The following is a 25,430-nucleotide window of genomic DNA, read 5'->3' on the forward strand; positions in this document are numbered from 1 at the left end:
AACAGCCATCCCATCTCGAGACATCACTCTGACCACTCCTTCTCCAGATGCAGGATCACCCTGACCTTGGCCGATAGGAAGAATGCTATTATTTCTAAAGACAACCCCTCTACTAAATCCCCCCTCTACTTTCCCACACATGAGAAAGTGGCAGCATGGAAGCTTCCAGCCTAATATGGCTTCCAAAGCTGACAGGTGTCTCCCCCCCACCCCAGAAAAAAAAATAAAACAGCCTGAAAAATAAAACACCCTAAAAAATAAAACAGACAAAACACAAAAGAAGGGGTTAACACATTGTACATGACCTCTTAACCCCCTCTGCCCCTTCCAGGTGGACCCTTTGGTTTCTTAGGGAATTTATCATGAAATTGTCTTACTAGGGTATCAGCATTCACATCCCAACTTTTCACCCAAGTAGCTTCAGACAATGGATACCCTTTCCAGCGTACCAAATATTGTAACTGACCCCTGTATAGTCTAGAGTCAAGGATCTTCTTAACTTCATAATGAGTCCCCCCTTGTACTACCAAAAGAGTGGGGAGCAGCTGGTAAGGGCCTTAAATTAGATCCTCTTGCTGGTCTCAATAAACTACTGTGAAAGACTGGGTGTACTTTTCCTAATATGCGAGGAAGGCTAAGTTGGACAGTCACTGGGTTAATCACTTTCACTATAGGGAAGGGACCTAGGTATTTGGTTGACAAATACACCTTATCTCATATTCGAAAAGGTGGTTGGAGAGACTGGCGTTTGTCGGCCTGGGCCTTATATTTTTCCGCTGATTCAATTAAAGCTTTCTTTGTATTCTCACAACCCTTTTTTAACAAGGTCATCCATTCTGTTAGGGACATGGAAGTGGGTGGCTTGCTAGGCAACTCAGGCATCGGCACAAAATCCATGCCCATAGTTATTTGAAAAGGAGTCAATCCTCTACTGCTGTGTACTGCATTATTATAAACCACTTCTGCAAACAGTAATAACTTCACCCAGTTTTCTTGTTGGTAATTTACATAACATCTAATGTATTGCTCCACCATTGTGTTCAATTTTTCAGCGGATCCATTAGTCGATGGGTGGAAAGCTGAGCTAAGCCCCTGGGATGACCCAATGTACCTCAGGAACTCCTTCCAGAATTTAGCAGTAAACTGGACCCCACGATCTGATATTATTCTCCTTGGAACTCCATGTAGTCTGTAGATATGCGTCACGGAAAGTTTTGCCAGCTTCTTGGCCGAGGGTAGTCCATTGCAGGTAGTGAAGTGTGCTTGTTTAGATAATAAATCAATGACAGTCCAAATCACCTTGTTCCCTCCGCTATCAGGGAGTTCGACTATGAAGTCCATTGCAATCTCCTCCCAGGGTTTTGTGGGTTCGGCCACGGTCTGGAGAAGCCCAGGGGGCTTCCCTGGTCTGGACTTCATAGTGGTGCAGGTGATGCAGCTTTTAACATAGTCCTCTACATCAGCTTTCATCCGTGGCCACCAGAATTGTCTTCTAGTCAAATGGAAGGTTTTTAAAAATCCAAAGTGGCCCCCTAGTCAAGAATCATGACTCCGCTTTAGCATCAGGAGTCACATGCTGCTGGGCACATAAATCTTATTCTCCTTCCAACCCAATCCCTCTCTTAGGGTTAGGTCTGTCTGGTTTTCCTCGAACCAGGCATCGGTTGAGAATGTCACTTTTAGCTCTGCTGTCAACTTGTCTTCAGGGAGGTCAGAACCACAGTGCGTTTATGCTCTAGTGCATGCTTGGGCTGCTGGTTGGGTTTCAGAGATCATGGCATGAACTTCCTCTTCCCGTCGGCTGTCAAACTGGGGCTTCTGGGATATGTTTCAACTATGATTGAGACAAAGAGCTGAAAAAGGAAAGTGCCTGAAACATCACATTTTATCTAAATATCCTCCTTCACTGATATCGTGATCTTTGAGTCTGGTCATTTGTGGTATGAGTTATTTCTTTGTTTTTCTTGGCTATCCACAATATTTTCAGGGATCTTGTTCAACATCAAAACTCAAAGGGGTCAATATTCTTTTTATCCTGCTTATTCAAAGTCTAAATTGCCAAAGTTTTCAAAAGGCTTTCGTCTTCCTTTCCAAAGGACCAGTTTAGAGGTGAGATTATTTTTTGCATGTAAGGAAGAACCAGAGGAGATTTCAGAAGTGACCAGTGGAAGCAAAATGGTGAAAAAATGTGTTCCTCCCTCTTCAAAAAGCATGACTATATCAACATCTTTACAAAACTTCATTTCAAGTGAAATACATCAATATGTTTAGGTACACAGCAGGTATCTCCTGGTTGGTGAGATGATGGGAATGAGATAATCAGAATTTTGTCTGTGTAATACATTTCTGCTTAGAAAACACTAAACGCTAAATCTAAATCTATTCATATCTATGTGTAGGAAAAGAATAAATCTAAATCTAAAGCAAAATTATTATGATTATCTATTATGTAATATTGAGGGAATCTATGAAAGACAAAATGGTAATGAAAAGTTCTAAATCTAGGTCAAGTGATTATTTGGTAGTGTGAAAAATGGTCCCTGAGGAAATGGACACAGACACAAAAAAAAGGAAGAACTGAAAAAACAATGAAATTAAAACCATTATAGGAAGAAAACATGCATTTATTATTATTATTATTATTTATTGGTTAATCTTTAGTGAGATTCACAGCCTTTGAGGCTGGTTAATAGCTCAGCAGCTCGAGTCCTAACCAAGGACCTAGGAACTGTTAAGGTATCGTCGGAGGATGTAAGCTGTTCCGAGTAAGGTGGTTTTTTGTAGAGTCAAAATGTTCAAGTCCGGCAAATTTAGAATTTCTAAATAGCGGGGTAGCCCTTTGGGTATTGCTCCGAGGGCTCCAATTACAATCGGGACAACACACGATTTCTTTTTCCACAGTCGCTCAACTTCAATTTGTAAGTCCCAGTACTTTGTGATTTTTTCTTGCTGCTTATCTTCAATTCGTGCATCACCAGGTATTGCAATGTCAATGAACCATACTTTTTTCTTTTCAACTATTGTTATGTCAGGTGTGTTGTGGACCAAGTGCCTGTCAGTTTGAATCCTAAAGTCCCACAAGATCTTGAGTTTCTCATTCTCTAAAACTTTCTCAACCTGATGTTCCCAGTGGTTTTTGCTGTACTCAAATCCAAACTTCTGGCACAATTTCCAGTGAATGATTTTAGCAACACGGTCATGGCATTGTAGGTAGTCAGTTTGTGAAATTTTGCTGCACCCACTGATCAGGTGGTCAACTGTCTCTTCTTTTTCATTGCAGAGGTGGCATTTGCTGTTGGTGATAACATGTTGAATTTTTGCCTTCATACAGTTTGTGGCTAGGGCTTGTTCTTGAGCTGCCAAAATAAAGCTTTCTGTTTCTTTTTTCAGTACTCCTGATCTTAACCAGTTCCAAGTTAGTTTCTGGTCAGCTTTGCCTTCAATACTTTTCAAGTATTGGCCATGCAGAGCTTTGTGTTTCCAATTTTCAGCTCGCTGCTCAGTTACTTCTTTCTTATATTCTGCTTTTGTTTTAGTTGTCTTTAAAAGGCCTCCTTTATTTACTTCCTTAATCATTGGTTCTTCACTTTTCTGGATGTAATCATTCAAGCTGCATTTTTCTTCTTCCACAGTCTGCTTTACTTGTAGGAGTCCTCGACCACCCTCTGCTCTTGGTAAATATAATCGGTCAACATCACTTTTAGGGTGCAAGGCATGATTCATTGTCATAAGCTTCCTTGTTTTTCTGTCCAAATTGTCTAACTCCATCTGGGTCCAGTCAATTATTCCTGCAGAGTATCTAATCACAGGTATAGCCCAGGTATTTATGGCTTTTATGATGTTTCCTCCACTCAATTTGGACATTAATATCTTACGAATTCGTTGAATGTACTTGGCTGAAGTTAATTCCTTGACTTTATTATGCATTAAGTCAGAGGCTTCTAAAATTCCCAAGTACTTGTAGCCTTCTTCTGATTTTACTGCCTTTATCATTTCTTCATTCTCTAGTTCTATTCCATCCTCTTCTATGATCTTGCCTGCTTTGGTTGCTATTGTTGCACATTTGTCAATTCCAAACTGCATACCAATGTCTTGGCTGAATTCTTTTGTGTTTTCAATTAATAAATTCAGTTCAGCTTTTGTTTTACCAAACAGCTTCAAATCATCCATGTACATCAAGTGCGAGATTTTCAGTCCTTTCTTTGCAAGTTCGTATCCACAGTTCATCTTCTTCAAAATGATTGTCAGTGGTAGCATTGAGAGTATAAAAAGTAGGGGTGAAAGGGAATCGCCCTGGAAAATGCCTCGTTTAATTTCAACTTCACCCAGTTCTTCTTCATTAGCCATAAGTTTTGTTTTCCAGAGGTTCATTGAAGATTCCATGAATTTTTGTATGTTGCTGCTGATGCCTAATATTTCCAGGCATTTCTTGATCCAGCTATGGGGAACTGAATCAAATGCTTTCTTATAGTCTATCCATGCCATGAACAGGTTGGTTCGTCTTTTCTTTGAGTTCTTTAAGATTATCTTGTCGATCAGCAATTGATCTTTTGTTCCTCTTGAGTTTTTGCAGCATCCTTTCTGTTCTACAGGAAGCAAGTTATTTCTTTCCAGGTTGTTGTTGTTGTTGTTGTTGTTGTTGTTGTTGTTGTTGTTGTTGTTGTTATTATTATTATTATTATTATTATTATTATTACCTCTTTTATTCATTAAAAATGAAACTCAGTCAACTGAACATTTTAAAATGTATGACAAATATCATTGACTGGTGCTGATGGTTGATACAGATTACTGCCAGCATCCATTTATTATTATTGTTGTTGTAGTTGTTATAAATTTCCCAGATGAATAAATGGAAAGTAAACATAAGGAAAACTTTGTAGGATTGCTTCAAACAATGTGAAAGGAATTATGTTGCACGTGTGATCCTGTTGCGAACCAGTAGTAAAAGTACGTAGAACCCACCCCTGGTTTGTAAAATACACTCTGCCCCACAACATAATTGGAAGACATGCTTTTTCAATTGATATCAAGTCTATTAGTGGAATACTGCCCAGGAGGAATTAGGAAACCACCTCATTGTTGGTTAGAGTTTAGTGTTAGCAGAATGGCAAAACACAATGTGACTATTTTACTTTGAAACAGACTCTCCTACTTCATGAATTTGATGTTTTCTTAATACTTCCATCCTTTAACAACCTGTGTATTCCTGGCTTTATCATTGGTTAATCTACTCTCTGTTAAGCGTCTGGTTTAGTCCAGTCAATCCAAATATTCCCATTCTGTTAATATTATTTGCATATTCCATTATGAAGAAGAATTGGGCCTTCTTTTACAAACCACAGATGGTCCCGCTACCTGTTTTATGGAGAATTTTTTCTCATGCACGTTATGAGTCAGACAGATATGTGAACAGTTGCATACAGTAAATTGGTATTCAGTTTTTAGGAATAGACTAAACTCATCTATATCTCTGATATTCACATTCATTATTTGGATGAGCCCAGTGATGTGATTTAACAACCAATTCTCCTAATGACCGGCTGGGTAGGTGTGGCTGGGGGGGTATCATGTGACTGGGTGGGTGTGGCCAACTCGACGTTTTATTTTCTGATTTATTTTAAAGTGTGTCTATATTCACTTTTTAAAAAAAGTGTGAATTTGTATGCCAAGTTCTATCTTTAATATAATAAATAAAAATATTGAGTTCCCTTTATTTGCAATCACTGCAAAGGCAGTAAGAAGATTGCTTGTCACAGAGCTTAAACAGATACAATTTTAGATATAATTCTAAAAATCTTCCTCTCATATCTGTTATAAATCATGGGTGCAGAGAAAGCTTGAATATCCATTTTGTCTGAATGGGAACAGTTTGAATCTAAATGGAGGATGGAGAGAAGGAATGGGCACAGTGATGGATGAAGGTGAGGTTAAAACAGAAGGCAGGGCCCAATGAATAGAGTACAGGGAGAAATAAAATCATCTTTCAAATCTTTTAGCCAACAATTGTTGTTTTTTAAATTTTATGGTAGAGAATTCAAAATCCAAACAATCTATTATAGCAAAAAGTTGTGTTAAAAGAGTTATCTTAAACAGACTTCTATGATAGAGTCTTGTTCAAAAGCCACAAAATCTCAGTCCAGATCTATTATCAAGGAGAGATAGAAATTGTTTAAATCCATAATCTAAATGGACTATTACTCTCAGGTATAGTCAGTGCCAAGGATGGACAATTAATTTTTCCCAAGGGGCCATATTTGAAACTGGGACTGTTGTGAAGGAATCAAAAGGATTGCTGCCGCGGCCCTCACCGCTCTTCCCCGCTGCCCCTTGGCTGGTAAAGCCAAAGGGTTGGATGCAGCTTTGGGCCATAGAATGCCCAGGTTTCCTCATTGCCATAGTTGTCATGGTCTAGCAGTGATACTACTATATAAAACATGGAAGTAGAGGGGTGTTATAAAAGCCAATTGTGATGTGTGGTTTTGATCAGTGTAGGATCCAACCATATTTTCCTGTTTCAGGGCATTTCTATAAAGGGTTTCAGCACTGCTCCAGAATCAACTCCTCATCTTGCCCATCAATGTCGCCACATGATGTAACAGGTATGTGGTAAAGACCTAGGGAGGTTTGGGGGGGACTGTTCCTAAGGAATAGTGAGATAAGAGAGGCCATAGCCTGCAGCTGCATAATGGGCAGGGAAAGAGGCTCAGAGAGGACCTTCCCTAACTTCTCAGACTGTAGAAGAGATAGCAAGAGATTTCTACTATCAGACTTGCAAGACTGATGTCCGCCTTGTGTGCCTAGAGACAGAATATGACCAGATGAGCTGCTATTACTTTCCAGGCTACTTAAACAAAATCTTCACTTAAATGTTGTTTTCTTTTGGAAACAGGTCATAAGTCTCTTCCTTCACTGCTATCATAATTTACAAAGGTTGCTGAATTAATGCTTCTAAGTCGAGGACTGCCTGTAGTTTTTAAAAATAAAAATGAATGAAGTAACAATTTTTTTAAGCAAGGGAAATATAACTCCACTGACTTTTGGAGTGCAATTCTCAGCTTGGTAAGTCAAGCCTAGTGTAGCCCTTTTATTTTGGAAATGGGTGGTGTGACATAAGGGGAACATTATTCTTTCAGGTGACATTTTCTTCTTCTGATTCTTTTCCTCTCTCCTGCTGAAGCAAAGGAAACAGCACCAACAACACCAGGGCAGGGATGATGATGATGATGATGATGATGATGATGATGATGATGATGATGATGATGAATCCAAGCACCTCATGCTCAAGCTGGCCCTTCACTTGCTTTTCCTTTCCTCTCTAGAAATCTGCTTGATAGTTCTACTTCTTCTCTAGGATTTGGCCTGACGTTTTAACCTTCAAGAAACCAAGGTAATGCCAATCTCCTCTTTGATGCTGCCTGCTTCTCTAGGAGTCTGCTCAGGAATGAGGAGAGTGTCCACACAAATGGGTATGTAAAAGAGAGGAAGAGTGATGGAGGAGGAAGGGAGGGGAAAGGGGAGGAAGGAGAGGAAACAGCTGGAGATCAAAGAAAAAAAGGACAAGAGAGGAAAAGGAAGGGGGAAGGAGATGCTCCGTTACTCTTTTCTTCTTTGTCCCCTCCTGTTCCACTGTTCATTGCCTACCATCCAGGCGGAAGGCACACATGCTGTTGTGCGGGGGGGGGGAAGGGGATGGGGATTGGCACCATGCAGCAGTAGCAGATGGACTTCTGGAAAAAGCACCTCCCAGCTATTTCTTTGTTCCTTTGCAAACCTATTTCAGAATCACATGTGTTAGAGCAGACAGAGAGCAGTAATGTAAGGAGCATGGTGAGGGAGGCCTTGGGAGGACCAGCAGAGGCTGCGTAGAAGTATTTCTCCACTCAGGCGCTGAAAATCCTCCCTGTCAAAGTCAAATTGGATTCACTTTCCAGGGAGTGTCTGTGTGTGTACGTGTGTACATATGTTTGTGTGTGTGTACATGATGTTTTATGACAGTTGGAGGTACTTTACAGGCCATAAAGCATTCTTTCCAAGGCTGTCATAACTTTGAACTGTTGTTAAACGATTGGTTGTATGTCAAGGACTATCTCTATTTTAACATGGCAACTAAAACAAATATTTCTACTTTTCTGATTTCATGGATTTCCGATATGTTTATTTTTTAAAATAATTCTTATTGAAGTATACAAATACAAAGATGAAAAACTAATGCAAACTAAGAATATAAAAAAGAAAAAATAAGAATTGCAAAGAAAAGCAAATGCAAACAACTTCAGTAATTTATCACTTTCTTCAGTGTTACAATGAAAGATCTCTTCTTTCTATTCTCAGCTCTTATCAATAAACAAATGATAAAATAGCACTAATCAGGAAAAGTCATTAAGATTTACGAGAAATAATAACATATATATTTAACACAGTAACATCAGTTTCTATAAAAATAAACCAAAAAGTTCCTTCTTATATCTTGTTTGTTTTCTATAAACAAATCTTTAGAGCCTCATCATTTGGCCCAAGTAAAAAATAGTCCATTAAGAGCTACCAGGAAAAAAACATATATTTTAATCTTGCCAAATAAGTCCTGTTTCTTTCCTTCCATTTACTTTTAAGAAGGCTGATCTTTAATCCCTTCAAATAGTTGATTTCTTATAATTTTCTCTCTCTCAGAAACTATTTCACACATTTATGACATTTTTTTTTGTTAATCAAAGATTTAAAAAACTGCTCAAGTCACTCTTCTGATTTATTATTTTTTATGTCTCCTTTAACTATTACATCAGGCAATTTCATTCAATTTCAGTGTAACATCATTTTCCATATCATTCTTGTAGCCTGACATTTTTAAATCCATTTGCAGATCCTCTTTCAAATTAGCCACAGTCTTTTATTACTAAAATCTGTTCCTATTCCACAATTTATTTTGAATTCCATTTTTATAGCAACTATTCTTAAGAGTAATTTCTGAGGGAATTTCCCCCAAATATTCTTGAATTCTTCCACAAATAAGACCACTTCATTCTGTATTAATCGGTCACTTATAAATATAATCTTCAAGTCTCTCTCATTCCCTCTAGCCAACCTTCTTATCTCTTATCATGTAGGGTATTTTTTTCCCTAATCAACAACATTTTCTCACAGGAAGATTTCTTACAGTTTGTTTCAAAGTCTTCATATATATTTAAACAACACACAGGAAATATTCTTGTAATTAATTTCAAAAAGTTATTTGAAGTTTGTCAGAAGAATAATTTGGGGTTCCAACTCCAGCTGGAGTTGCACAAGAACAAATCAAAATGAAATCAAGACAGCTGTGAGGAAAGGAGGTTTATTTATTCCCCAAAGCAAAGAGGTTTGTCTATGGGGATAACTGCAGAGAAAATGGAGTACAGAGTGGTTGTTTTATAAGGGACTAGTCCATGGGCTTGAGGGTGTGTGTGTATATACTGCTGGTTCTATTGTGTGACATCCAGCAATGTAGATTGAGTCTCTTGGTTGAACTGTGAGTGTTAAAATTATATTTACATTATGTTAATTGAATTTTGTATGTGTTTACAATTTGAAATAAAATTAATTAATTAATTTGAACCTTTGCTGTAAGTTTAAACAATATTGTTATTATCGCTTGCCAGCTTTTCCATGCAACATTTGCTACTTTGTTTCATTAATCAAATGTTTTATTTGTTGAAGACCTGGGTACGTGAACATATGATTCCCTATACAGTATTTCTAACACTGTTATATAAATTTATAAATTCTTCCCACAAGTATTTCAGGTCCCTTAATGCAAATACTTTTAGATACTTTTAGAACCTTACATCTAGCTTTAGAAATATAGATTTGGGCTGGTGAAAGTTGAAAAAATATTTATTTCTGTTGCTCATTTAAATTTTACGTTTGATGGCCCGTAAGTAGCGATACTTCCCATTCTTCCTACTTTCCTTAAACAAAGCCTCTAAGTCTATTTTTTCAGGGTCCATTGTCAATTCAAAAGTGAAATGCTGGAGCAGAACGACAAAGAACAGGAAGATTTCCATATCTGCCAACGCCTCTCCTGGACATGCTCTCTTCCCTGCGCACACACACATACACACACAAAATGAAGAAGATAATTAATCAAAGAGGGAAGCAACTTAGAACTAAGGAGAAATTTCCTGACAGTTAGAAAAATTAATAAGTGGAACAACTTGCCTCCAGAAGTTGTGAATGCTCCAACACTGGAAATTTTTTTTAAGTTAATTGTCAATTAATCAGTGACTCATTAATAAGGGCAATTATAGCAATCAATCAATTAATCAAATTAATATCCAAATCATTTATGCTACAGAAATATGAGGTATTATCTCAGAAAGAAAAAGACATAGTGAGAAAGACATAAACTTTTGTTGAATGTTGCAAAACCTATTCTGTTTTTTAATTTTTTTTTTAATTCAAGGGAAGATATCCAACTGAAGACAGCTCCACAAAATAAGGAGCCACTTAGCAGGTTGCTTCCTACAGCCCTCTCAAGATTGCCTAAGTTGTTTCTCCTTTCAGTTGCTCCTCACATTAAAAAAAATTATGTGGGGGGGGAATTTGGGAGACAAGGAAATTCAATGTATTGCCTCCAGCTGCAGATGGAGTCTTTCACAAGATGTTAAGTTTGTACTTCCCTTGCTAACCATTTTGTCTATTGTCTATTTACTCTTTCATAGAAGTTAGACACCTTCAAAGAGACAAGACTGCAAACACCATTAAATTAAGAAGGAAATAAAAATGAAAATCCCAGAGAACAATTGGTAAATTTTTTTGCTTGATTTATGAAAGAGACTGCATTGAAGCAATTTGTATAGGATTTATATAGCAACAAGAATGATTAGAGGACCGTCTGAATGGATTACAGAGAAAGATTGTTCTGTATACTTAAAAAAAAGAGTAGAGTTTATTAGACCAGGGAAAAGTGTGATAGGTGGTTATTTTGAATGACTCTCTTTGGATCTACTGATATCTATTTTAACTTTTTCATATTTTAAAAATATTGCAACATATTTTGAAATATTTGAATTTTAATATTTTCTCATTTTATTCTTTATTCTTTTACTTTTTACTCTAACTAGTCTGTTAGCTTTAAAAAAAACTTTGTAATTCTAAACTTCAATAATTTTATTATCTTAAAAAAAGCAATCACCACATCTCTTCTGGTTCTAAAAGACTGAACACTCTCCTTCATGTTTCAATCAGATTCTCTCAGTGATTTTGCCATTTACCTAAGTGTTCTGGGGATGCTTGTGTTAAATCTGGGAACAGGTACAGCTAGCGGTGAGGGCAGGCAGAAAGAACAACTCAGTGCAGTAACAGCTCAGAAACTGTTATAGGTAAATTTGGACAAACCCTGAAGACCCCAGAACATTAAATCAGCCCTAACCCCTCTATTACCTGCAGAGAAAGGCAAATAGGCATCCTTCTTTTGGAATTTACCCTTCTCATTCAAGAAATGACCTGGGTCAAACTTCGTAGGATCTTCCCAGCAGAGAGGATCAAAATGTACTGAAATTCCTAATGTAAGAATAGTTGTGCCCTTTATGAAGACAAGAAGATATGGAGAGCAAAGGTAAGTTTTTCCCTATAACAAAACAGACTATTCTTAATTCTTTTAAAAATGAGACTCCTTGGAAGGTATAAAAAGTAACATTGATGCAATTTACACATTTCTCCATGATTGGTGTTTGACCAAGTCACGTGATTAAAGTCCTTACAAAAATTATGTTATTTGAAATGTAGAGCATTTTAAAGTTATTTATTCAACAGCTTACTCCTTTTCTCCAACCGAAGAAAAGCCTTATTTTGAATTATTTTAGAAATTCCGCCTAGTTGTGTTAATATTGTATTGCCTTGGTACATTAGCATCATTTTTCTTTAGAGGCTTTAACACATGTCTATATGGTGTTCTTTATCCAGAATGAGGATAATTCCCAAACCAACACAGAAGACTTGGACAGAGACAATGGATGCCTACGTAATTCATTACAAGTAGTCCTTGACTTACAACAGTTTGTTTAGTGAGTGTTCAAAGTTACATTAGCACTGAAAAAAGAGAGTTATAAATGTTTTTCACATAACTGTTGCAGCATCCCCATGGTCACGTGATCAACATTCAGAGGCAATTGATTCATATTTATGACTGTTTCAGTGTTCCGGGGACATGTCATCACCTTTTGCGACTTTATGACAAGCAAAGTCAATGGGAAAACCAGATTCACTTAACAAGCATGCCATTAACTAAACAATTATTTAATAGTACAACAAACAGCAATTCACTTAATTTAATGATTAAGTGAATTATGATTTAATAATACCACAATAAGCAGTGATTCATTTAACATCTGTGGCAAGAAAGACCATAAAATAGGGCAAAATTCACTTAAAAATGTCTCCCTTAGCAACATAAATTATTGGGTTCAATTGTGATCATAGGTCAAGGACAACCTGTCCAGTTGCTCACTGATAATGTCATATGTGTCCTTCACAATTCTCTGACAGACCTTCCGTTCAGTTTGTTTGTTTTTCTTGCAGGCATTTCATTACCAGATTAATAATATCATCTGTGCTCTAAAATGGGAAATGAAGTTGGCTTGTTGTTTACAGCCTTGTGTTGATTTGGGGAGATGTTTTTTTTTTCCTTGACTGTTCCTGCTTATTTGAGTGTTGGTTGGAGGGTGTGTGATGATTTATAAATTAGGTTTATTACTATATGTCTGCTGATGACTCATTTTTCAGAATGCCAAACTTGTAGGAATTCTGTTCCATTCTGCCTCTGTCTTGATGTAAGAAATCACAGTTTCCCAGCTGAAATTCTAGTTCAACTTGTCTGTGCATTGTAACTTTTTAAAAATTTCATCATGTCACAGACAATTGAGAGATCCATTTTGCTTCTGCTGAAGTGAGCTATTGCTATTTTCTTATATGGCTAGATTATAACTATATTTATCTAATAATATGGCATTTTATATAATCACAGTAAAAATGATAGCACACAACAGTTACAAATCATTGTGAAGATTGAAACATTTTTTTAAAAATGTATGGATACCCAAACACATTTAATTAGAAATCAAAAAGAATCAACAAATCCCTGCAGCTTTCTTGGCAAGGTTTTTCAGAAGTGACTTGCCATTGCCTCTTTACTAGGGCTGAGAAAGTGTCCAGCCCAACGTCATCCAGCTAGCTCCATGTCCAAATTGGGACTAAAACTCACTGTCTTCTAGTTTCTAGCCGGATGCCTTAACCACTAAACCAAACTGGCTCTGTTTTATGACTGATGAAAAACAAATGTAAATAAAAAAACATATTTGATACTCCTACTTTTCCACTATCAGGAAGGCAGAATTCTAGAATCCAAAGGAGGCAGGCTAAATTCATTAATACATCATTTTTACTTTTTTCATTCAGGGGAAAGATTTCCAAATTTATTGCTGGAATACATATTCATGTATTTTATGTAACAAGCACAGCCAACCAATAGATGGCAGTGTTTATATGTTCGCATCTATGATTATTCTCTGTCCTTTTATTCTGAGTAGAGTTTCCTTTTTCCTGCCTCTGTTAAGCAGAAAGGCCAGTGGTGGGATTCGGCCAGTTCACACCACTTCGGGAGAATTGATTGTTAACTTTCTGAGCAGTTTGGCAAACTAGTTGTTGGAAGAAATCATTAGGGCAAAGAACTGGTTGTTAAATAACTTGAATCCCACCACTCAGAAAGGCCCATATGGACTGTACACTTTGTTTTTTTCTATAGGATTCTATAAACAGAGTTTTCAACAATTAGGAATAAAAGTTGAACAAAGTGCTCATTTTCTTACTAAACATCCTCAGGTCAGTGATGCAAATAAAAAAGAATTAACTTAGCTAAGAACCGTAATAGATATCAATGAAACTCAACAGGATGGGAGATATGTAAGATTGTTGATGACATTTGCAAATTAATAAAATATTCTATAAAATCCAATAGCCTAAAATTCAAATGATGTTCACAAAATATAAGCAACAATTATTGGAGAAGGTTTATCGTACTGCAATTACAGATAGATATCTACATGGAAGGTGGATCATAGACACTGATCTGATTTTTCATACCTGAGGGATGAAGTGTCCTTTGAAATTCACATCCTGGGTTGTCATACGTGGGAAGTTCTCAATGCTTGCTTGCGGAAAACGTAGGACCTCATGAACCAACGCATTGATATAGGGCAGATTCATTCTATCCTCTATGGAAGGATTACGGTTTGTCCCCACAATATCATCTATTTCTTCCTGGGCTTTTGCTGCAATAAATCATATTTTTAAAGCAGAAATATTAATTTAAAAATGATCCCAGACTTAAAATGCGCTGATCTTTAGATATGGATAATCAAAAATGCACATTAGTTTCTTATTTCCCAATTTCACAGCTGTTTGAGCTCCAAGATGTTTGCCATGCTTTGCTCCCATCCTGGAATTGAGGAAAAAAGCAGATCAACATAAAATACATTGCCCCACCATGTGCCCTTAAAGGATAGCTAAACATGCCATTCTGTACCACTGCCCATTTAGCTTGAGTAAATCCACCACCAATTCCATGCAGAATGTGGTCCAAGGTGGTGGATGCTTTGAAGATTCAGTCATACCATCCAATCATTTCCCCACCCTGCTATCTTCTCTGCCTCCCTAGAGGACAATTAGCCTATTGATCACTAGATGACAGCAAATTCTCCAACTCTGTAACTGCAAGATAGCGGTCATCCAGATTTTTAATCAAGATGCAGCTGCTGCATAAACATTCTTGGACCCAGAGTTCAAGAAAAGGACTTTGTTTTTTTATATATATTGAAAAGTTTTATAATAAATACAAACAATTTTCTCCCCCCCATCCTTCCCCCTCCCCACATAATAAAAAATGTACATTTTCTTATACATAATAAATCCTACATATACATATTTCCCTTAAAGAAAGCATTAAAATAAGGCATTTTAATTTACATTCGGAATTGCTCTTCTTCTCTTTCTTCCCTCATTTCACAACAAACCTTCTTCTTCTCCTCCTTTCTTTCCCTTCCCTCCCTCCTTTTCTCTCCTACTTTCTCCTTCCTCCTCTCCTACCTCATCCTACTTCCTTTTCCTTTCCCCCACTTCTCTCTTCTTTTCCCCCTTCTCACCTTCTCTCCTACTCCTGTCCCCTTCCCTTCCTCCTCTCCTTTCTTCCATTCCTCTCCCTCCCTCTCCTCTTCCTACCCTCTCCTCCTCTCTCCTTTCTGTCTTCTTTGCTGTGGAATATTCTCCTCCTTTAGTATCTGAGCAACTCTTGTATTCTAATCGTAGATACATTCTTTCAGTTTCTTTTCAGATTTATTCTATCTATCTGCATTATCATCCTAATTGTACATTTAGTCTTATAATCTTCTAACTGTCGCAACTTAATATTATCATTTCATTTATTATTACATTTCCCCCACATTTGCTTTTCTATTAAAACATTTATCTATTCAACACTTTTATCCCAACCCAACCTTTATCCCTCCCTCCCCACCCACCCCCACCCCCGACTTCCCAGGGCAAAAACAGGGTGTTACATTTAACAAGCATAAGCTAAAATATACTAACTAACTACAGAATTCAAAATACCCTCACGCTCTTTAACTCCTCTTTTACAAATTCATCAACCTCCCTTTTATATCTTCCTAAATATAAAGACCTTTTCTTGATGTATGATCCAATAATTTTACAATATTACCAACATTAAAAATCATAGATAAGTTTCATTTCCCCAGCCTCAAACACCATTCCTTTTCAGCATTACTCCCTAATAAAATTCTAAATTTAACATTTATCCTCTTTAATCCTTCATAAAATTGAACATTTTCAAACCTTAGACATTTTCTCTCATATACCTTTTAAGATACTATAATCTTATATTAAACATTCTAAAAATCTCTTAATACATCAATAAAACATTCTTAATTTATTTCACAATTAAATTTCAAAACCTGCAGGAAGATATCCTTCAAATTTTCAATTAACCATTTTAATACTTCCATAACTTTTAAAAAGCAATCGTTTTTATATCCAGAACTAATTGTAAGAAAACACTTCCTTTATATTATTGTCTTAGAATAATTAGAATAACCTTTAAAAATACCAGTTAATTAAAATTTTGAATTTATTACTAAAATCCTCCCCCCAAAAAGAATTAATCTTCTATTCTTCCCTTCTTTCTATATTTTTTCCAATCCTTCTTCTTCAATAATTCTTTCAGCATTGCTCCTCCCCCTAATCTTCTCTTCGAAAATTTTTGAATTTTGATCTGAGGTTGATGTATCTTGAAAGCTCGCTGTCTTCTTAAAATCATTTTATCTGGTTTAAGACCCCCATTTCGACTCCTCCTACTTGTATAATCAATCATTTCATTCTTTTGTCTGTAAAGCCAAGAGTTGTTGCCATAAAGTTTGTCAACTTGCAATAAAGAGTCTACTTGTTGGTTTTCTTTTAATTGAGTGGAAGCGTCTGTTTCAACCTCCATTTCCAGCCTGACAGCGTCTTTGTCCTCCGGAATCAAAATCCTCTGTTTAATTTCCTCCTGTTTCTCAGCCAGCAAATCATTACAATTCTCCAACCTACATTTTTGAAAAATTCTTTCAATTGTTTCCAAAAGAGCAGAATTAAAAGAATCTAATAGTTCTTGAAAAATCTTTACGGTCACAACTTGAGAATTTGCTGATTCACCAAATAGTGACTCTCCAGCCCAGATGTCAGCCATGTTTCAGTCTTCACTTTATATTTATCCAGCTATCAGGTCGACAAATCCAACTATTTTCCACACAGTATGAAGATATAAATTAATTGAAATCAATACCAAGTTCTTTTCCCTGCCGCTTCCACTTTAAATCTTTTTCTTAGGGTGTAATACAGTAGCTGTATCAATGTTACAAGCGTTAACAAGTGTTAACAAGCACTTTCACTAATAGCTTTTACTTACGCCCTCAGGCACCATTTTCTGCATTTTTAAACGGAGTTAAAGTATTACTTGCATTTTTTTTCTTTTTTCTCCTGCTTTGCTCTGCCAGCACTCCAAGCCCAAATTTAAAATTGTGTTGCTGGAATGGTCGCGGCTTCTAGCTCCGCTTTAGCGGAGTCGTCCCAAGGTCCGGAGCGGATTGACAGGCTTCTAGGGAGCTCTCACCCTTCGCGCTCCAAGATTTCTCCTAGGGCGCTTGGGGGGCTCTACCTCCACCTGTCCGCTCTTCTCTCTCCGAGGAGAGAGTTTCCAAGCCCCAGACAGCTGTTTTTCGGCTGTCCTGGGGCTTTTACGGTGCCGAGGATCGGGTGCCCACAAAGGAGCGTCAGCGAAGCTCGCGGAGCCAACCGGAAGTCCAAGAAAAGGACTTTGATGCACGAGAGTGACTGTTCTCTGCTACACCCAGAGAGATTCTTCAAAATTATTACTGAACTGTTGATTGACTAAAGGGCAGGAGCAAAGGGATATTATTTGTTATTCATTTTGCTGCCGTCTACCATCATGTTGACTTGGTAGCCACAATGCTACCAAGGGGTAAGTTACTGAGTAGAGTAACTCAACACTCAGGAACTCACTACTGGAGTTTGAGGAACTATTTTAATGATTCCATCAAATTACAGCATATACATTAAAGGGTAGGAGAAGTAAAATGGGCCTGTATTTTGAAGCTGTATCTGTACCATCACATTATGATGCACCACTCTTTTCAGATGAAGTTGCATGAGGAGAGAAACTGAGGAATCGGAGCTTCTCCAAGAGCAGTGATGGCCACTAGGAAGGGAAATTTCTTCTGCTCAAGCTGTAGAAACGCAACACCATCACCTTTTGTTACATTTTCTATTAAGTGGATAGGCTAGTTCAGAGGTCTCCAAACTTAGCAATTTTAAAATGTGTGGACTTCAACTGGCCCAAGTATTTTGAGAGTTGAAGTCCACAAGTCTTAAAGTTGCCAAGTTTGGAGACCCTTGGATAGTTGATTTCAGGACTTCCACTTTTCTCCAAAAGGATTATTGACTTATCAATCATTAGTAGATAGCAGAGAAATAGAGTTTTCCCCTCTTTTGGCTGCCATGTAGTGGTCTTGTGGATTTTTACAGTTGGATGAAACCACCGGTTATATCTCTTTCAGTTTACATTCCAGGATAGAATGCACTTTCCTAAGATAACATTCCATGAGTAGAACTAAATAGTTAGGGCTTCCCAATGTTCTTTGACTATTAGAAAGAAATTTCCATACTCCATAGGTTAAAGAAAGACAAGAGCCTTTCCAATTATATGCATTAAGCTAGGAATGGAACCATGGTTGCACAGTGGTTAAAAGGCAGCAATGCAGGCAAACTCTGCTTACAGCCTGGAGTTCGATCCTGACAGGGCTCAAGGTTGCCTGAGGAACCCAGATTGTTAAGGGCAATATGTAAATAACACTTACATTGTAAACTGCCCAGATAGTTGTAAATGCTACTCCTATTGCTAATGGACTATGCAATTTCATAATTATGAAGGTGATTATTGAATGTTACATGCCAATATGATGCTAGCTGAATAGACCTTTATCCTCAATTGTGTCACCTTAAGTTTCCTTTATGTACCATGTATTGACTCAATAAAAAGACATTTGGTTTTCATCATTTTCCCGATTTACTCCAGTAAATCTCACTCTCCCCTGCTGGCACAAGCTACTCCTGACTCCATCATGCTTGTACGTCACCAGCTACCTCCTCCCACACAGCAGCTGCACAGCTGTGCCATATCTTGCCAGCAACCCACATACTTTTCCCCCATCTGGCTGCAGTCACCCTCAGCCTCCCTGTACTTGCAAAGTGCCGCTTTGGCCTCTAGGGATTACATATTGTTTGTGCTCCTAAGGATATGTTCTCACAATGATCCTATGTCCTGTTGACAGCTTAATTGCTAAAATAGACTTAAGCTGATCCAAGAGGTTCTAGTAGGAAAATGATGAAATCTAGGGGACATGCAAATCACTATAAACAATGCTTAGACTACTGTAACATTTTTATTAGCTTCTTATGATTTGAAATCTCTTTAAAAGACGAATTGGAAAGATGTCATTAACATATTGGATTGTCACTAGAAATATCTGAAAACATCATAAAAATGCCAACCTATAATTTTTCTTTGTATCTCGGAATCCATATCTGAGAAAGAAAATATAAACAAAGATTATCATTTCATATACCTTGGATATTTGGAAACTTGGCTAGAAGGTTAAGACCATATGAGATCACACTGCTTGTGCTATCTGTCCCAGCAGTGAAAAGCTCAAACACAGACATGACCAAATCTTCAGTAGAGAGAACAGAAGAATCTTCTTCCTGTAAGATAAGGCAAAAATAAAATAAAGAGGCAGCAATTTGTAATACATAGCTTCATCATCATGTTATGAAAATTCTACCTACTTCTTCTCATTTTATTTTTCTTTCAGATCAATTTATAGGGTAGGCAGGGAATAATCCAAGGTAGAATTTTCCATGTTCTCTATATTAATTTGAATATGAAGCTAATGTGTGGTTGGGTCAGATGGATCAATGTTTATATAAAAGAGAAACAGCTGAGATCCAAATGAAGTAGGCAGCTTCTTTTTCTGTCCTGTATCATCAAGTCTTCCCTAGAATCTTACCAGTTTTGTAGCTATTGTAACACAGAAATTTCCTCTTATCTCCTCTTCATGGAATAGAACATCCATTTCCATCTCACAAACTGAGCTTTTGAAATCTTGTTCTGAAGTATTACATTTCATTGATAAACTTTTGTTTACTGATGTCCCCTTTCATATTTCTTTTAAGTTCTAGTAAGAGCCACAAGGCTTTGCTCTACTTAATGTTCAACGGGCATTTGCTATCTCATGACTCAGCAGCATCCATCTTACTCTTTCACTGAATGTTTTGCTAGCTGCAATCTAGCAACCCGGCACAGTGTTGCACTTTTTCTGATACTGCCAAGTATCCTAAAACATAAATAACAGATGGGTAATTTCCCTGTGTTGGAACAATAGCCTCCTTTGCCGGTAGAAGGGCCCCAGGGGTTTTTCCAGGGACTGTCCAACAAGGACAGGGATATTTGTAACCTTCTCCTCCATTTTTAAGAATAGAAAAATGAGTAGGAGTCCTTTGATAGAAACATTCTCCTATTTCCACATTTTAAAAAGAACTCAATGCAAAAAGTTCCAGAATCATACTACTGATTTCATGGGTGTTATTTGGTGTATTTTGAGGTGGATTGGAGGATTACAGGATTTAAATAGGAGACTGCAATTCTCTGAGCAGTTCTACCCTTATTCTAATTTTGGCACAAAACTAAACTAAACAAAAACTTGTATCCAAAATTGGCATTCTGTCACCTTGTACCCCTTGTAACTTTTTCAAAAGTTGCCACTGAATTATAGTTTAAGTGCAAAAGATTGAATGGATGGGTAATTCTTTAATTATTTTTAAGGCAATTAAATCACACTCAATTTTTGTCCTGGCTCAAATCATTTTAGGGAGCACATCCAAAGGTCGCTATCTTCAGGTCTTTCAGCTCCCAAAAAGATAACTTTTCTCTGTTCTGCAGCTTTATCTACTACTACCAAGCTGGCTTTACTAATGCCTGACAGGATGCAGATGTGATCTGTGGTACCTCCTTCAGTGCTGAAATTACAGAGCAGATCCACGCAACCATTTCTTAAGGAGGGAATTTGTTTGTTTATAATGGCCGCTACTCCTAGAAGGCTTCATATAACATTTGTGGCAGAGTTGGGAGACATCAGTTCTTTTGCTTTCTGCTGTTTCAATAGTACAACTTGCTCACCATCATGGGCATCTCAAGAAAATGGGGCACAAATGCATATTTTGTACTTGTGTGTGAACTATCCTTGCAAATAAAATATCCTTGCTATGGTACCTTTTCTAATTTAAGAAGGAAGCAATCAATAAAGTCTCTAGGATTGTCTGGATCCAGGGTCTTCTTGTGAGTGTCCACTTCATTTCTAATGAAGTCACAGATCTTGTTACAGTCAGAGAAAACTTTCTTATGAGGTCCAGGAAAGAAATTCATTATATTTGGTAAAGCGCTGTACACCTGAAACATGGTAATAGTAAAAGTTAACCATTGCCAGTTCATCTCTTGTGCTCTGCTTTAAGAACTACACAGAAAAACCCATTTCTCTATTAAGTGCCCTTTTATTTCTATTTGTTAAAAATAAACATTATGCAAGACCAGTTATTGATTTTTTTTGCAGTGCCTGCTGACTAAATGAATATAAAATATGTATGCTATGGACATTCAGCTTATCTAGTTATGTTTTTTTCTCTCTTTGTTTATATATCCTCAGTTGCTACTATGAGAAATAGTAGAATGAAAGTGGAGTACTTTTGGAAGACGTAAAAAGCAATTATTTATGAATGTCACTCTGAAATGGGTAGTAGAATAGTTGGCTCAGAAAAAGCAAGGCTTCATCAATGAAGAAATTATTAAGAAAATGTTGGACTGTGCTGAAATGAGTAGATTGACATTTGAAATAAGAGAACAGGAAGATAAACAATATTTGATATGGGAGATATTCTATCAATGATTTGACAATAAAGTATGGAGATAAGATAGTATATATGAAATGAAATTTCAATGAAATGTTTAAATATCTATCTTCTGTTCGAGTAAAGAATAATTGTCGTATGATGAGATTTGGAAAATTGCAGGCACAAAATGATTTTAACCCATCAAGATGCTGTCTGTAATTGTTTGTAAGGATGATATTTTTATGTTGTTTTTTATTTTTATTTAAAATAAAACTTTTTTCAAAAAGAAAAGAAAAGAAAAAGCAAGGCTGAAGCATTATGACAATAATGCTTAGATTTATATACCACTTCACAGTGCTTTACAGCCCTCTCAGCATATTTCTCCCAAAAATCTGTGTCCTTGTTTTACTGATCTTGAAAGGATGGAAGACTGAGTCAACCTTGAGCTGGTGAGAATCAAACTCTTGACAGTAAGCAAAATTAGCCTGCAATACTGCATTCTAACAATTGCACCAGCATTCCTCAATGTATTCAATAACTGGCAAGAATCACTTATAAGAAGAAATCTCTGCTTGCAGAAGCACATACAGTCAACATACCGTTCCTAAAGGACTCACAAAGAATCCTGAGAATGCCTGTAAGATTTCCAATAGTTCAGAGATTTTGGTTTCATAAGAGAATCGATTCCCAAAGACAACAGAGCACATAACATTAGAAACAGCAGATGTGATGGATGGGACTATGTCAAAGGATTGACCTGTAATATCAAAAGGAAAGAAGAGATTATATGGCCACATTTTCATTTCCAAATCTTTTTCTGTAATGACTTTATAATAATTTTTTAATACAGGTAATAAGTGGCCAGTTGCTAAGTGACTTTTCAATGTTACTACCTATCTGGAAAAGGGAGTTATAACCTGATTCTGAAGGTCTGACAATCTCCCACACACCACCGAATCATATTGCAGGGATTCGGGGGGGGGGGGGTCTAAATGAAGCCTCTGAATTGTTTCTGTTTAGAAAATTAGGCCAAAGCCTGCCCTGCCTGCAGCTTTGCTATCCCTCAGCAGCATGGGCGCCACACAGACCCCCAAATGTGGCAGCAATGGCTTTCCCCATTTTGCCTGACGTCGCCACCCTCACCACTCTGCAATTGCTTCTGCATGGTACCGCTGCTCCAAGTTGCTTTTAGCACCCCCCACCCCACTGTGATCACTTCTGTGAGGCCAGATGGGATGGGGCGAATTGAGGCCAACAAACTGCAGCTGCTGCCAGGCACTGCCGGGCCCTAAATGCTTGCCACCTCCTGTGTGTGCACCCAGGCATATCTGGCCCACAATGTGTTTAGATCTGGCCTGGTCTGGAATTGGCGAGTGGCCAGCCCCCAAACCCTTGCCATCATCTCCTGTGCATGGTGGGCCAAGGTCGAGGCCACCGGGGCTGGCCCCTTGCCAATTCCAGACCAGGCCAGATCTAACCACATTGCAGGCCAGATCTGGTCTGCAGGCCTTGAATTTGACATGTCTGCTTAGAGCTATATGCTTATTTTATTTATTTATCTATCTATCTATCTATCTATCTATCTATCTATCTATCTATCTATCTATCTATCTATTTATTTATTGAATTTGTATACCGCCCTACTCCCGAAGGACTCAGGGCGGTGAACAGCCAAAATAAAATACATATAATACAAATGTTAAAAAACCATTAAAATACAATTAAATAATTTGGCCCAGAAAATGAAATTTAAAACACCCCAAATTTATAAGACAAATTTAAAATTTAAAAAAAATTTAAATTTTTTTAAAACAGTTTAAAAGAGAGGTTATGCCAGGCCGGCCTGCTGGAATAGAAATGTTTTGAGGGCACGGCGGAAAACGTGCAGATCCGGGATCCTCCGTATCTCCGGGGGGAGCTCATTCCAGATGGAAGGTGCCCCAACAGAGAAGGCTCTCCCCCTGGGGGCCGCCAGTCGACACTGTTTGACCAACGGCACTCTGAGAAGCCCCTCTCTATGGGAGCATACTGGTCAGTGAGAGGCTACTGGTGGCAGAAGGAGGTCTCGTAGATACCCCGGTCCTAAGCCATGGAGTGCTCTAAAGGTAGTAACCAAAACCTTGAAGCGCACCCGGAACACCACCAGGAGCCAGTGCAGTTCGCACAGGAGGGGGGTCACATGGGAGCACCATGTCGCTCCCGTCACCACCTGCACGGCCACACTCTGCGCCAGTTGGAGCCTCCGAGTGCTCCTCAAGGGGAGCCCCATGTAGAGAGCATTGCAGTAGTCCAGGCGGGAAGTGACGAGGGCATGAGTGACCATATTTAATGAGTCCCGATCCAGAAAGGGACGCAACTGGCGAATCAGGCGAACCTGATAAAATGCCCTCCCGGCCACAGCCGTCAAGTGCTCTTCTAAAGACAGCTGTGAGTCCAGGAGGACGCCCAAGTTGCGAGCCCTCTCTGTGGGGGCCAACGACTTGCCCCCAATAGTCAGTGATGGCACCAATTGACTATATCGGGATGTCGTAAACCACAGCCACTCGGTCTTGGTTGGGTTAAGCCTGAGTCTGTTCCTCCCCATCCAGATCTGTATAGCCTCCAGGCACCAGGACATCACTTCAAGGGCATCATTGGGGTGGTCTGGGGTGGAGATGTACAGCTGGGTGTCATCAGCATACTGGTGGTACTTCACTCCGAAACCACGGATGATCTCACCCAGCGGCTTCACATAAATGTTGAACAGAAGGGGCGAGAGGACCGACCCTTGTGGCACCCCACATACAAGGGGCCTCGGCGTCGATCTCTGCTCCCCTGCCAACACAGACTGCGACCGGTCGGAGAGAAAGGAGGAGAACCATCGCAACACGATGCCCCCCACCCCTAACTCTTCCAGCTGGTGCAGCATGATACCATGGTTGATGGTATCAAAAACCGCTGAGAGGTCTAATAAGACCAGGACAGAGGAGCGGACTTCCGGTTTGCTGTTTGTCCCCGCCGGACGCTCTCTCGGGATCGTCGAACCCACTGCCTGTAAGAGCCGCCTTTTTCAGCGGAATGGCGGCTCGAAAAAACTCCGTTTCCATTAGGAAACAGAGATAGAGCCGGCTGGGGTGGGTAGAGTCCTCTGCCTAATCCCAAAAGTTTTTTATTTACTTTTGGGAGGGAGCGGAAGAGACTCCCCATATCCCCAGCCGATGCTCCGGGCTCTGGGAGATCTCTGCTACACGCAGAGCTAGGGGGCAAAAGCAAGCCTGCAAATCTGTTAAATTAATCAAAGAAGATGTGAGCTGGACCTCTGATCCTGAAGCGCAAGTATTCTTCTTATTTTAGAAAAATTATTGAAGTTGTTTAAGAAGTGAAAGGAAAAAAGATTTTTAAAATGGCGATTGCTGCTGTGACTGCTGCGGCTTGAAGAGAGGCTGAAGGGGAAAGTCCTTCCGTTTTCTATTACAAAGTAGCGGAGCGAATACTTCTGGCTGTAATTGAAGGCAAAACCTCACTCTCACTCTTGTTTTTTTTTCCTTTTCTTTTCCTGGGGATCTGATATTGATCTTGGTTGGAAAAAAGCTTTTTTTTTTCTCTTTTCCAGTAAATCTTGTCTGTGTGGAAAAATGGCGCTGAGACTTATAAAGTTAGACAAACAGGCAGTGGGGGGGGGATTCCCCCATTAACAAATTACATCAACAAGTTCTAACTCTCCAGTCTCAGAAACCTGATTTTAATATAATAGAATTTCTTCTTGAGGAGATTGTAAGAAGGGATGAGATTGTGAATCAGCAACTTGAAAAATTTAAGCTGGAAATTAAAGAAATTGGTGAATTGGTGAAATCTAAGTTTGACTTTTTGGATCGAAAGATTTTAAAAACAGCTAATGGTTTAGCAGACTT

At 38.4% G+C, this 25,430-nt stretch overlaps 1 protein-coding gene across 1 annotated transcript in view; it reads right to left on the minus strand.

Moving 5' to 3' along the window:
- Window positions 1-8,128: 8,128 nt before the first annotated feature.
- The window catches only part of LOC117660168 (cytochrome P450 2C5-like), a 33,518-nt gene continuing 16,216 nt past the window's right edge, over window positions 8,129-25,430 (minus strand). Inside the window, exons 5-10 of the mRNA XM_034408245.3 lie at window positions 22,140-22,297; window positions 20,927-21,103; window positions 19,224-19,359; window positions 14,113-14,300; window positions 11,416-11,557; window positions 8,129-10,072 (exon numbers count right to left, since the gene is read on the minus strand). Of these exons, the coding sequence (XP_034264136.1) occupies window positions 9,885-10,072; window positions 11,416-11,557; window positions 14,113-14,300; window positions 19,224-19,359; window positions 20,927-21,103; window positions 22,140-22,297 (989 nt within the window). The 3' untranslated portion in view covers window positions 8,129-9,884. The remainder of the gene's footprint in view (window positions 10,073-11,415; window positions 11,558-14,112; window positions 14,301-19,223; window positions 19,360-20,926; window positions 21,104-22,139; window positions 22,298-25,430) is intronic.

The sequence above is a fragment of the Pantherophis guttatus genome, chromosome 2 (assembly GCF_059756535.1).
Source record: "Pantherophis guttatus breed Tessera chromosome 2, ASM5975653v1, whole genome shotgun sequence".
In the NCBI taxonomy this organism is placed as follows: domain Eukaryota; kingdom Metazoa; phylum Chordata; class Lepidosauria; order Squamata; family Colubridae; genus Pantherophis; species Pantherophis guttatus.